Source organism: Lates calcarifer, linkage group LG1 (assembly GCF_001640805.2).
Source record: "Lates calcarifer isolate ASB-BC8 linkage group LG1, TLL_Latcal_v3, whole genome shotgun sequence".
Classification (NCBI taxonomy): Eukaryota; Metazoa; Chordata; class Actinopteri; family Centropomidae; genus Lates; species Lates calcarifer.
In genome coordinates, this window is record NC_066833.1 from 24,945,578 (window position 1) to 24,959,994 (window position 14,417).

Consider the following 14,417-nt stretch of genomic DNA (forward strand, 5'->3'; position numbering starts at 1 on the left):
TTTCATGTAAAAACCTTTTCCTCTAGATGCAAATAAATGTCTTTGTCCCTACAGTAGTTATTTTTTACTTAGTGAATCCAGATAGCCGTCCACCTCTACACCTCAATACACATTTAAAACATAATGCTCCTGCCTGGCCAGAAATAATTTCTTTCTTTTTTTTTTTTTTTCTTTTTTTTTTTCTTTTTTTTTTTTTTGCAGAAACACATTGTTCTCAACAGGATTTGTAATATATATCATTGTTCTAAGAGTTAGTTCTGGATGTAGGTACAAAGCTCAGTTTACTTCACACAACACACAACCAAAGATACAGATATTATTATGAAATTATTATCTGTATTATCTTGAGTCAATGTGTGTTCTGCATGTATTTGATTGTTATTGTTTGATGTGTCTATAGACAAAGCTCTCAGACGTCAAGAAAATAACTAAACATTTACACATTGATCCTCTACAGAATGTTTAACAGGGCTCTTGTTGTTTTGCAGATAAGCCCCACAACCCCATGGTGAATGCTGGCGCTATTGTTTGTACTTCACTGATAAAGGTAAAAGCAGTAGCACTTTTTTCCCTTCATTTGTGTTTATGATGTCCAGTCTGTGTGTCATTTCCACTGAATCCTTAGCTAGAAAATTCCTTGTATGCTGTGTATCTCTGAGCCGTTTTACAGAGAAATAGATAGAGATAAAAATGAAGGTTATCATAAATACTCCTCACAAATAAGACTTGACTGTTTTACAATGGCCTCATTAACCTACTTTTGTTTAAACACAATGAAACCCACTCAAGAAGACTCACAATAATTCAGAATTGTTCTGATTTAACACCCTGTCCAAAGTATTGTCAGAAACCTTTGTAGTTTTAATTTTGTGGTCTTGTTACTGATTCTGTAGACTATAGACTTCTAAGTGTGTCCAGATATTTATCACTCTTGACTCAGCTTGAAGTATTTCTAGGTCACTACCTCAGTCCACTGCCATGTGTCTTGTTGTGGTGATTAAGACTTGTGCTAATCCTTCCTGAAGGGTACTTAGCCGCCCCAGCACACACTCTGTTATTGTCCCAGCTGAAAATAACCTGTACAGAGAGCTAGTCAAATGCAGGTGCACGCAGACCAGCACCAGTCTGCTCATGAAGATACTGTAGATAAGAAGTCAAATAATGCCTCACTTCATTCATCCTCTCCATGTAGTCACCAGGGTTTGGTATCACCCTATTCGAATTGACTTTAGGTAACTCGGTGTGAAGAGGGAATGACAGTGAGTTGGCTTTCTTAGTCACAAAAATGAATTGCCCGTCATCTGTCAAATCAAACAAGCTGCAAACTTTGTTGATAGGTTTTCACATTGGCACTATTACATTTTCAAATTCTTTACAGCTTCTGATGATCAGCCTCAAAACTTGAATTCTTCAACTCTACCAAACTCTCTTTACATAGTGTAACACATCATTACTGTGTGCCACCTCTGAGATGCTTCTTACAGCCGCAGGATTGTATTGCAAATGTTTGCTTTTTAATATCTTGAAATTAGCTTCTTCATGTATGGTTAAATCATGACATTTTGACAAATTTTCTGCTAGAAATATTTCTACAAAATTGTCAAATTCAAGGACTGGTATTTGACTGCAGCTTTTTCTGGAAGTGACCTTTGCTATGCCCAGCTTTTGTCCCAAGCACATAGACTTTGAACGGAATCGTATGACTAATGGTATGCTTCATCCTTGTTGCATTCTCATTTATGTTGTAAAACAATGTGCTATCAAAGCTTGGAGGTGTGATTATTAGTTTTTATTTGACTTGAGAGTAAGCAATCTAGACAGGGAAACGCTTCAGAGTAATTCAACTGTAGATGGTGCTAAAATCATCCTCTATGTATGTATAAAGAAGCATGCTGAAGCATGGGGCCTGTGTGACCTTGATTTTGATTTTGGATCTCTTGTACTTAAAAGGAACAGGCAAGAGATTAGCTCTGTCACAAGTCTCAGGGTCTGGGACCTGTGTGTTTTTAGTGTCTGCATGTTGTTGAAATGCCATTTCCTTTTTTAAAATTTAGTTTGTTCACCTGTGCTTCTTGTTCGTCACCACCTTTCAAACGCAAGCCTGTTAAACTTAGGTTTACTTTGCCTAATATTCTTGACCAGATTGTTTACGTTGATAGGGAAATCATTCAGACAGATCGGCATTTATGCTCTGTTAAACCATGACAGCAAACCCATGTGCCGTCACCTAGACTAGAGTCTGTAGTCACTGCAGTACACAAAGCACATGTGCCCAGGACAATTCAAATAAGCGGAGCAAGTGGTTGTAATCTCTAAATCCCAACAAAGGCCTAGATGTATAAAGTGTGACAACTGTGTTGCAATGCCATGTTTCTGAAGTCAGTTCCACAAAAGTTAATTTTTAAGCAAAGTGCTAGAAATTACCTTCCTGTAGCGCCACTCTGCAACATTCCTGCATTTGGGGCAAGATATTAATAAATAATCTATTTTGGACCATTAACTTGGTGAAGCCATTTTTCTTTTCTTTCAATAGTTTTTCATGAAAAACATATTGGTTGCAGTGCATTCAGGGCGTCCATCCTGCAAGCATTCAGATACTCAAATACTTTTTGGGACACTTAAAAGAGGTATTACCCTCTGAATTGTAGATACTGTAGCATATACTCTACTCGCCACGAAAAACCTAATTCAGCTTGAGTAAACACTGGACTTTGACTCCAAACATTGTTACCAGTATTAAAAACTGCCCACATTTACACAACACAAACATCTAGTTTGTCTTAGAAGTGTTTAGATCTGTTCTTTCACCAGTGATGTTTAAAAGCCAACTGCTCCTCCTTTCTGTGATTTTTATTTATTTATTTTTGGTACAGTGAGCAAGATAAAACGGGTGCTTTCGTTGAGAAATCTTCCTGTTTGTGTTGTTGTCGCTCAACTCTCAAATCTGAAATCACAAAATACTCTTTTCAGGATTTACACTGGGTGAGTCAGTTAGAAGTTTGTCAAACAAAATTAGAAAGGTAGAGAAAATAGTAGAGAAAATTGTGTTTAATGATGTGCTTAAATACACATGAGCTTAAATACACATAAGTGTATTTAAGTACACAGACAGTAGTGAGTGAGTTGGCTTCTTTGATAGTTCAACATTTTGGGAAATATACTTATTTGCTTTCTTTCAGAAAGGAAGAGAAGATTGACACAAATCTCATGATAGTCTGTTCAAGCTGCACTCATGAATATCAGCAAATGACAATCTTTGATGTTAAAGGGTTACCTCATGTCAAATGATAAAGAATTATCACCTAATTCAGCTTATTCCCTCCACTCCACATCTGTCTTTTAGTGCATTTAGGGTTTATGACCCACAGCTTCATTGTTTTGGTTCACTCATTTTCAGCTGGAAGACATTTACTGCCCTGATAAAACCACTGTATGCTTCTTCTACCAGCAAAACTCTAATTATTGTTTTAACTTTTAGATTCATGTACAAGTTAAATAAATTTAATTGGCGAACTTGAGATAAAACCAGGCTAGCTGCTTTCAGTCTCCACACTCACGCATATGAGATTAATATCGATCCTCTCAACTCTCTCTTAAAAGGAAAGCACTCAACAATTTTTTTTTTTTTTTTTTTTTTTACTAAAATGTTGAACTAATCCTTGAACATTTCTGGCAGAGATATGAGTAGATCTACACTGGACTAAGATCATGTATAACATATTTTTATATAATCTATATCAGGAAATCCACTCCACCTATTCTGATAAACAACACAAAGACTGCCTCATAGTAGCTCCTATGCCTGCAGTAGTCAACAAAACAGGTTGCTCAACAGTTTTCTTACTGATTTATGATGCTGTCTTTACAAGTAGCAGCTTAAGAATTGTATGCACAAGTTATTCTTCCATCACACAGCTAACCTTTGAAACAGTCCACTAAGATCACCTCCCATTTTTTTGAGACGATAATGTGTGTCTGTGTCCTCATCCACTCACCATTGTCATCAGTATCTCAATATGTTGTTTTTGTTTTTCTTAACTGAAGCACAAATGTCAAGCTATTGGTCAGGTTGCCCAGTTAGGTTTGACCTCGGTGGGAAAACTATGGGATGGTTGCCCCAAACTGTTGTTACATGGTGCTTGAAGGCTACATGTTGTTGCTGTTTTTGTATGTTGTTGCATATTTTCCAGACTTAGGAACTGTGGGAAATAATGACTGCTGCTGCAGGTCAAATGACGTTGGTAATTTTTTCTTCCTTTTCCATATCTATCTCCTCGCACTCTCCCAATCCCCTGATCCTCCCTCCTCTCTCTTTCTCCTCCAATCAGCTCTGTAGAAACCCCATTTAGTGACTCTTTAACACCTCCATCAGTGTCACTTATTTTTTTGTTCTGCACAGTAAAGTGCAGAAAGTGAAATGTACGTCAGTCACACATGAAGCATTAGCCTTTTGAATGTAAAGTTAAAACCCATCCAAAACATAAATAGTTCAGTATTATGAATTCATAACAACTGCTATAGCACATTAAATGTGCATGCGTGTCCATTTTTCCTTTTGCTGTGTTTTCTTTGTGGGAACAGGCAGCATCATCTAGCTTGTGACTTGATTAATGTACACTGAGCTACAAGCTGTGAATTTTATTCTCAGAGGAAGACTATTCCTCCCTCTTTTCCCTCCTTCCCCACTGTTTTGGCAGACAGACTTTGCACAGATGACTTGTGTTGACCTACTGTAGACGCACCAACACCTCAAACACATACACACACACACACACACACACACACACACCTGCAATTTGGTAACCCATAATATAAACTTGCCTGCATACACCTACATTTCTGTGCAGTCATACTTTATGTAGAAACACACAGGTTAGGCCTGTTACAGATATTTTGAAAATGGTCTATTGTAGTTTTTACTCTTTAGATATGAAATAAAACTGAAACTGATATTTGGAATCAGTGAGATGGCATAGTGAGATGTAATGATGAGACATGTTTTTCTTTAACTGGCTAAACTGGTAATGCACATGTCTACTAAATCTCCCTTTAACTCCAAAAGACTTCCCTCTTTGTAACATATTTGCAAGCCAATCATATTAATATTTGGTACTTGAATAATTCTTGGCAAAGCTCCTGTGATTTCATATGTAATAAAATCTTTTCACATCTTCTAATTCTGTAGCTTTAATTTGTCAGCAGTAGTATTATTATTTTAGTATTACCTCTATGATGCTGTGCTCCTCTGCAACATCTCTTGGTGAATGAAACGTGCTAACTGCATATTCTTTTGTTCTCTCCTCAGCAAGGTGCAGGCAATGCAGAAAAATTTGACTATGTAAGTATAAGAAGTCAGACCTGGATCCAACATTGAAGTCAAAAGTACTCTGAGTTAACTTTTTCTTTGTGAAAGGGCCTGAGGACTAGTGATAAATATTAATATGATAAATATGACACATTGTGGACTTATACTTACTGTATCATGTTTCCTCTTTACACTTTTCCTTTTGAGGGTCCCATAGCCAAGTTACAGTCAAATTCTGAGCAGGTTTTGAATATGTTCACACAGTAAAGTGTGGCAAAAAATAGTATACTCAGAACAGTCAGTATGCTGACTAAACTGTCAGTTTTGAAATGTGCTGTTGATGGATATTAATTTCCCATAGTGTCACAAGGGAAAAGGAGGGGCTTTTTTGTTTTCTATAATAATTCCAAACAGGGTATACTAAAAGAATCAGTATATAGGATACTTTATACAACTTAGTGTATAGTACAGAACTGGGACACGCTGAACAAAGTATTTACATTCCATGTATAATAACAGTAGCATTGGATACTATGACACTTGGTCTAGAGTTTATACTGTTTACAATTACTGTGTAGTATGGCTAGAACTATTCATAGAGTTCGACCTCATACCATGAACCCCTGTTGATCATTTTGTCACTCTTAACTCTCCCACTGCTTCTCCTCCAGGTCATGAGCTTTCTGAAAAAGATGGCAGGAAACGAGTATGTAGGTTTCAGCAACGCCACGTAAGTCCCTCTAAATCACGAGGTCTGCTTTCAAAGTTTCTGTATCCCTTCTTTCACTCAGTGAGAAGGACAACAACAAATGTGAAGTTAAAGGCATGCACGCTTCATTTTCTTCGGCTCAGGTTGAATTTGTGAAGTTGTGTGCTAATTGGAATATAATAAAGGAGTTAGTTGTTCCACCCTAACAGATATAGCAAAGCTATGAGAGTGAGGGAGATGCCAGAGTACACACCCACACATTAAGTGAAAATGTGTGTGGGTTAGCTCTGTTGTAGACACCATAACAAAGCCCTTTTTCATGTTTATAGTGGTACCATATTTGATATTTACCTGTTTTTACTTCACTGTCAAATTACCAAAGCCTCTACCGCACCATCAACTGGGCCATTGCATTTACAAACATGAAGACTAGCTGAAGATAGAGATCATACCTGCCATCTACTCTGTTATTAAAAACTGGTTTGTCATTGTTAAGTAAAGCCAGGCTTTAAAAAACTCTGCTTAGTTCAAGTGACTATATATAGGCAAAGTTTTCTTTTCATAAAGATTCTGACATGAGTGAAGGAAATCAGAGAGACTGGTAATGAGGCTTAAATGTTCAGGACCTTTTCCTCAGGTAATGGAAAGTGTCTGTGTCAGTTCATTCAGAGCAGAGGCTAGGTAGATGTTTGGCATTAGAACAATGTGTGCAGTGTAGTGATACATTGCTGTTCACTAGAAGAGGAAAGTATTTTAAGTGGTAAACTTTCTTAGTTTAACTCTTTGTAGGTACATTACCTTTGTGCCAATTTGCTACACAGTAGGAGTCATTTCCTACACTGATTTGTGATTGACTTTATTAAGGATGAGTTCTGGAATTGGCATCTGTGTTGTAAAGGTCACTTGCATGTGTATGATTTATGCTGACACCACATGCTAACAATGTCACTGGAAAAAGAGCAAGTGCTGAGGCTCATGTTGCAGTTTCATCACATGACAGCATGACAGCTCTGGTTGTACTGTACACATGAAGGGTGGGGGTGATGGAATTCCAACACACAAGTGCAAACACACACACACACACACACACACACGCTCACACTCACTATGCAAATGTTTCCTTCCTCTATTTGATGGGAGTGCTCTGCTCTTTGTGTGACAGATTCCAGTCAGAGCGTGAGTCAGGAGATCGGAACTTTGCCATTGGCTATTACTTGAAAGAAAAAAAGGTTTGACCTTGGATGAGTTATACTTCATTGCTGATGTTGTTGACTTTGCTATCTCTCCATTTGTTTCTATGTACTAAAAAGCAGAATCATAATTAAAGGAAAAATACATAGGCACATATGATTACCCATACATAGCAGTGGGTAAAACGAGAACAAAGGATATAACAAGATATAAGATACAAATATTGAAAAAACTAAATAGGCAACTAACAACTGAATAGGTAAATAAATAAAGAGAAAGGTTAACTTGCAGATCCAGTTTATCTGCTGCTATATTTTCCAAGAAGGTTAAATAGGTTGCCAGGCTGCATAAAATCCTATCAAAATCATGTTATAGAGAACCTAGTTTTTCTAAACTAAATGTTGTGAATGACCTTCCATAAGCCAGAGTCCATGCACTGGTGGAAGTGGCTCCTGCTGAAAGTTCAGAGGGCCGTCATACTGGCCTCAGACCCATTCAAGTGAACATTGCTTTGAGGCTACACCACAAAGTGCAATAAATGGAGACTGTAGTAGTATAAATGATAAACTTGTGTTATTTTGGACACATCCAAAAAATATGTAAGAGGATACCTGGTTACTGTTTGCATCTGCCACATGTAGGATCAAGATTTGCTCTAATCTTATACGGTCAACTTTAGCCCAGTGTACAATTTTAAACTAAACTACTGCGTATGTTTTGCCAAAGCTCCTCTGAAATTTTTAAATTTATGTCTTACCCCCATTTATTTTTAAGTTGTTCTAGTTGGTCTGTACTTGTGGTAAGTTGGTGCATAGTACTGATGACAGGGAAACCGATCCAGTAGAAGCTTTTTCTAAAATTTTGATAAGCTTTGATACATTTTTCAAGTCAAGTCTCTCGGTGAGGCATTGTAATTATTTGAAAATTCGATTTTAACATGAGTCTTGGACAACACAAAGTTACTGTGGTTGAGGCACTATTATTTCTGTTTGAAAGTTTCTAGAAGTAAATTATTGCCTGATCAGTAATTTTATTCACAATATAAATCAGAAATATTCACATGTATAATTAAGAATATTAAATTTTAAAAGAAAAATCTGCATTTTATGCGCTCCTCAACTGATTATAATTCTCCTTCAGTTTACATTTACCTTCAGTGGTGTGTGCTGGATTCTGATAAACCTTTACTAGGCCTACATGTTTTTCACCGCAGCAGAGGTTCCCTAACAGTAAAAATATGGTTGTCTATTCCTCATTCAGAGAAGCAGAAACATGGGAATGTAGTTGATAAATGTTTATGTGTTTATCTATATGCTCTGTGTTTTAAACTCTTGTGTTTCTCTTTAGTGTTTCCCAGAGGGGACAGACATGACATCTGTACTGGACTTCTATTTTCAAGTGAGTGTAGCAGTGATCTATATATACATTTTTTTTTACTCCTATTATTTTTGGCAGAACACTGTTTGCCTGCTTTGTTGCTGCTCCTCTTCCATTATTGATTTTGCCCCTGAGTGAAAGTGACCCTGATCTGACCTGTTAGATCCTGTTTCTGCTTTTCTGTCAATATTAGTCACATGTTCCTTTCTTTCTGTCAAACTGACTCTGTTTTTTAACTTTAACTTATCTTTACTTTCACCTCCACCACCACTGCACTGCACTTTCACCTTGCCTATGTCAGACTTTACTTTCTCTTTTCTGCTCTCCTGTTTCTCCACCAACAGGATTCCATTTGCTGCTGCGTGAGAAACATGCTTTGCTCAAAATTGTGACAGAGAAATGATGCAAATTGTCTTTCATCTGAACCCCCAGCTATGTTCCATTGAGGTTACCTGTGAGAGCGCCAGTGTCATGGCAGCTACCCTGGCTAATGGTGGTATCTGCCCAATCACGGGCGAGCGCGTGCTAAGCCCAGAGGCAGTGAGGAACACCCTGAGTCTGATGCACTCCTGCGGCATGTACGACTTCTCAGGACAGTTTGCCTTCCATGTAAGTAGAAGACACATTTTCACAAGATGGCAAGTAAGAGCTGAGGAAAGAAACAAAGCAGTGAGCATGAAACAAAATGATTTACTGCTTTGATAACAGGTAGAGTGAAGCAACTTCTGTTCTATACTTAACATATCACATGATCTGTCTGAGCTGAGGTGTTTGTTGTGACAAGATGGCTTATCTGCCAAGACATTGAGCAATGTGTGATCACATCCTCAGCATTTCAATTTGTCATAATAAGTCACATCTGGAGCAGTTGGTTTTGACAGCAGTGAGACAGCGACAGTGACAGCAAAAGTGAGAGTGTACTCTGTGTTCTTTCCTTTTGCTATAGTTTTAAGTTAATAAGATGGAAACAAAACCACTTTCTTAGTTAATGTAAATGGTAGAAATAGTGACCTCTCTTCTGAGGGGCAGAGCACCAAGCAAAAGAATGCCCACTCAATAATTAATTATTAAATTTTTCAAATATATTTCAGTACAATGTCACAGTCAAGGGAGTGGGGGCATAGATGAATAATGCTGGTAAGAATCCTGTTGCTAAGTGATTACTGAAGCTGTGCAGACTTGCTCTTTGCCGACTTTTTCCATTTTCAGCATTGCGTCATTGTTGTCACGCTGATACTGCAGATACACACAGCTGATCGCCTGTTATGTAACTCGTCTTGTTTTCCCTGTTGTAGGTCGGTCTGCCAGCCAAGTCTGGAGTAGCAGGGGGGATCCTGCTGGTTGTACCCAACGTGATGGGTATTATGTGCTGGTCGCCCCCACTAGACAAGCTGGGCAACTCAGTCAGAGGAATACAATTCTGCACGGTATGTAACATCCGGTAACAGAGGAGAAGATCACTGTGTCATGCAGTGTGTACTTGCAAAGGAGACATTCTCAGAACCCAGACACCACTTTTATTTTTTTTAAACACACCAGTGCTAAAATAAAATTTCAGTAGCGTGAGAGTGTTTTGATATAGCCCAAAATGTTTTGCTTGTATCTGTGTTGTAGCTTTACATCAAGAATGCATTACTGTGTTGCCAAAAAGTTGTTTTGGACTGATTGCATCACAAAGCATGCCTTAAATACACACTCACATGCATGCACACATATCAGTGTTTAGTCACTCCCACAAAATATAGGCCTGTTGTACTCTTTTAGGTATTACTGATGTATGAATATATTTTTCAGTTATACTCTTTGTATTTTGATACTTTTTAAATTATATTCAAGTGACTTCAAGAAAATCAGTACAGTAAGTTAAGTATTTAAATAAAAACTCCTCATGAAAAAAGGGTTATTAATGATTGGAGTGGCCTTGAGTTTTCTTGGCAGACATACCTGTAAAGCGACTGAATCTGTTTAATAAGTAAATAATGCTTGATATATTTACTACTGACATCAGTGCTTTTCAACTTTCACCATCATCAGAGAGAAATATCACCTTTAACAGTGTAGTAGTGTAAATGTATTAACAGTAATAAACATATTTACCTTTTCTGATCTAATCAATCTTGTCTTTCCAGGACCTCGTGGAGCTTTTCAACTTCCACAACTACGACAACCTGAGGCACTTTGCCAAGAAGCACGATCCTCGCAGAGAGGGAGGGGATCAGCGGGTAAGGATGCACAACACCTTGTTATTTTGGGGGGGGGGGGGGGGGGGGGTGCAAACATTTCTTTCATCAGATACATTACTCAGCACACCCTCTCCAAGAATGCAAGAAGCCAAGTGACGCTGAACTTACTGTTGATTTGCAGCTGTTGGCTGAACACATATTTAGCTCCATAACTGTACAAACAGTACACCTAAAGGGGAAAAAAAAGACCTAAAATCAGATGAAGAGCAGAATAGGACAATCCTTGTCTCCTTTTCTCCCCAGTCTTTGCACTGCCTCTTTTTGAATTCTGATGGAGGCCCTTGCAGGTGTGTTATTCTCATACTTTTCTTCTAGTTGGGTCCCTTTTAAAGCAACATAAGAAACTAAATTACCAAAACTTGTTTAGTTGTTTGCCAAAAATCTGGCACTTTATACATCACACTGTGACACTTGATCCTCTGTGGTGCATCAGCTAGCCTCGTCAAAGGTACGACAATAATGCATGCCCTTGCCGACGAAAACTGGTTTTGGTTCTGGTTTTCAGAATATGTTATGCAAACTGCACACCACACCTACAACACACATACAAACCCACAGAGGGAGTGAGACTAATTTGTTATTCGTGTCAATTGAAACAGCAGCACTCCTTCGGACCCATGGATTACGAGAGCCTCCAACAAGAGCTAGCTCTGAAAGCCCCTCTGTGGAAAAAGGTGTCTCCCACTGAGTCGCACCAGGACAGCTCCACCACTGTAGTCTATAGGATGGACAATGTCAGCGAGTGAAACGGAAAAAAAAATTAAAAAATAAGAAAACATAAAAAATAAAAAAAAGGACCTATTCGTCCCATACACCCCCACCTTGCCTGATATCTCCCCCCACCTCTTGCAACACACCACCATCTTTCCTCGCCCTTATATTTATATATAAAGTATGTAGACGATTATTTATTGCTTTGTGAATCAGTTACTGTGTGGACGGACTGGGAAGCCTCTTCTGTTTGTATCTGTGATGGAAAAATGGGTTGAGTTACTACTTTTGTTTATTTTTGCTCTGGATTCCAAATGAACTCGTAGCCTCCACCTGCTCCGTTGCCTTAGCGTCTGTGTAGGATCTGATACAGTGTACAGGTTGTTTCATCTCACCCCTTTTATTGCAGTATTATGTTTATTCCGTTTTTTTTTTTTTTTTTTTTTCTTTTTTGACAGAATCCTATTTCAAAATGCAGGCTAAGGGTTGATTTGAAATTCAAATTTTATTTTAAAAAAAAAAAAAGAAAGAAAGGAAAAAAAGTGTGTGAGTGTGTTTCCATGTGTGGCGCTTCGATGCACCCAGTGTTTAGACCAGCAGTCTTCAAATATACACTCAGACTACTTTCTTTGAATGATTGCTAACTGTAGCTCACACTGAGGCCTGAGACTCTAGCTATTAGCATATAAATACAGATGACTAGATGGCTGTATGGAACCTGTAGTAGAGGGGTCGAAGGAGAATATTGATAACGTGAGTTAGTTGCGAATGCATGAGTGCTGCGGAGCTAAGTTGGCTAAGTTTCTCACCTTTCAAAAAATGAGTTCTGAGTTCTGGAGGGATTTTAGTAACACCGGTTTTTGCTTTTCTAATCGTACATGCTGGACCTTGCAAAGAAAAAACAACAAGCTTATTTAAATCACTCACTATAGTGCAATGTTTCTCAACCTTCTGACAGACATTAACTTTGCCTCCAGAGGTCTGAGTCAGAATAAATGCAGACCATTAAGGTTTATGGGAACCCTGCATTAAAGTTAGTTCATATGCAAAAAAGTTGAACACTGCACACTTCTACGTGTTAAGGTCAAGGTTAAGAAAATTTGAAAGCAGGACTTCAGCTTAGGTTTAATTCAGTATTTGTGCAGGACTACAGCTGGGGCTGATTTTTCTGATAGTGCAGGTGTTTGTGCAACACAAGCAAATAAAGGTCTGTTTAACCAAAAAGCTCAGGAGAGAGGTGAGGAGTTTTGAGGCTTGTTGTGGAGACTCACTTGACTCGGTTGTCCACCTGCCAGTGCTCTCAGGAGCGACGGCCTTGGTGGACTGGCTGCGGAATTCTGAGCTGCTGTTGAGTTTGGATGGAAGGAAAAAAGAGGGGTGGGGGTGGGTCTGGCTGTGCCATGTGTGTCTATGGTTTGTGAGTACACTTAGTATTACATCAGCTGAGGGGAGCTTTGGCATGTGTTGCAACCTCCAGTTACAGCCCCTCATAGCTTGCATTGGTCTGAACAGTCCTCAGACACCCTTTAGCTTCTGTGCTGTGAGCGGGTGACTGCAGGGTTTATCTAGGCTGCACTCCAAAACCATTAGTGTGTTAACACTCGGCACAAAAATATGCTTGTGTTGAAACAGGATTCTTTAGTCTGGAAATTAAGCTGCTTTCTAAGTATAAAATAAAGCAATGATCTTGAAATGATCTGAACTTAAAAGTTAAGTATCTAAGGTGAAAGTCATACCTGTACCTGACATACACACGCAGAGCATCAAATGAAGCTGGGTATTGGAGCCTGATACTTTTGTGGTACTGCCTGAAATGTGTCTTTATCACAAAGTGAAGAAAAATTAAGTGGCAAATGGCATAAAATGGTCAGGTGTACGACCTGGTTTATATATTCTTTGACCAAATTTAAATCCAAATGTAGCAGAAAAGCAGTTGCATATACATTGAATTCTACATTTGTGGAGTGTATGTGCATTACAACATTACTTTTGCAGCACAGTAATGTTTCAGGAGTTTTAATTTAATGCAGGAATGCTCTTCTTTTTTTCTTAAAGCCTCATTTTCATATCCATAATATTAAATGTTCTTGACTATTAATAAGCAACAGTTAGAGTAAGGACACATCATTTTTAGTTACTAGCAAGATTAAACCATTCTAACCTTAGCAGAAAACAGTGAAGCCTCAGTTATACTCACTTGCAGGCGTGTACATGGACAGCTGCGGACACCATGGATATGTAGTTATTTTCAACTGTACTTAGCTTGGAATACACATTTCATACATGCGCAATAGATTGTTGTCTATGTGCACTATGGATAAAATCAAAATGGTAACGTCCATACATTGAAAGTAGCATAAGAAGCTAATTCACAAAAGATGTTTTCAGGCCCTTCAAATCAAAATTCTTTCTATTTTATATAGACTATAGATTATATATGTAACATTTAAGAACTTGCGCTTCTTTTTTTAAATGATAAAAGAGTAACATGTTTATTTATCTCAAATTAAGGTATCATGAAAGTATCTACGATACCCAGCTCTAGCAGCAGGGGGATTTTTTAAATTTTCATCTTGCAGCAATGTTTTTGGCAATATCAAATTGATGTTTCCAAGGTGTATTAGAAGTATCAAATCCATTGATCAAGAAATGTTCATCCGTGTGTGTGCGTGTGTCAGTATGCATACATACACATGTATCCAGTATTGTTCTCAAAGTGTTACTCTTAAACTTCCATAGACATAATTTACTGAACTTCTGAATGTACATAGCGGCAGGTGTGTATAGCTTTCGGGTGTGTGTCTGTACATGAGTGATGATCCTCAACAGCAGACCAGAAGGGGTGTTGAATATACACTTCAGACGTTCCAAATTTATGATA

At 38.2% G+C, this 14,417-nt stretch overlaps 1 protein-coding gene across 6 annotated transcripts in view; it reads left to right on the forward strand.

Moving 5' to 3' along the window:
- The window catches only part of glsb (glutaminase b), a 35,307-nt gene that overhangs the window by 11,004 nt on the left and 9,886 nt on the right, over window positions 1-14,417 (forward strand). Inside the window, exons 7-16 of one of the 6 annotated variants that reach the window (XM_018696658.2) lie at window positions 489-547; window positions 5,306-5,338; window positions 5,977-6,035; window positions 7,177-7,243; window positions 8,553-8,603; window positions 9,015-9,191; window positions 9,878-10,009; window positions 10,712-10,804; window positions 11,069-11,112; window positions 11,425-11,987. In XM_018696658.2, the coding sequence (XP_018552174.1) occupies window positions 489-547; window positions 5,306-5,338; window positions 5,977-6,035; window positions 7,177-7,243; window positions 8,553-8,603; window positions 9,015-9,191; window positions 9,878-10,009; window positions 10,712-10,804; window positions 11,069-11,112; window positions 11,425-11,473 (764 nt within the window). In that variant the 3' untranslated portion in view covers window positions 11,474-11,987. Of the gene's footprint in view, window positions 1-488; window positions 548-4,188; window positions 4,242-5,305; window positions 5,339-5,976; window positions 6,036-7,176; window positions 7,244-8,552; window positions 8,604-9,014; window positions 9,192-9,877; window positions 10,010-10,711; window positions 10,805-11,068; window positions 11,113-11,424; window positions 11,988-14,417 lie in introns of those variants that run through there. The other 5 variants (XM_018696659.2, XM_018696657.2, XM_018696656.2 and 2 more) reach the window with 5 other exon arrangements.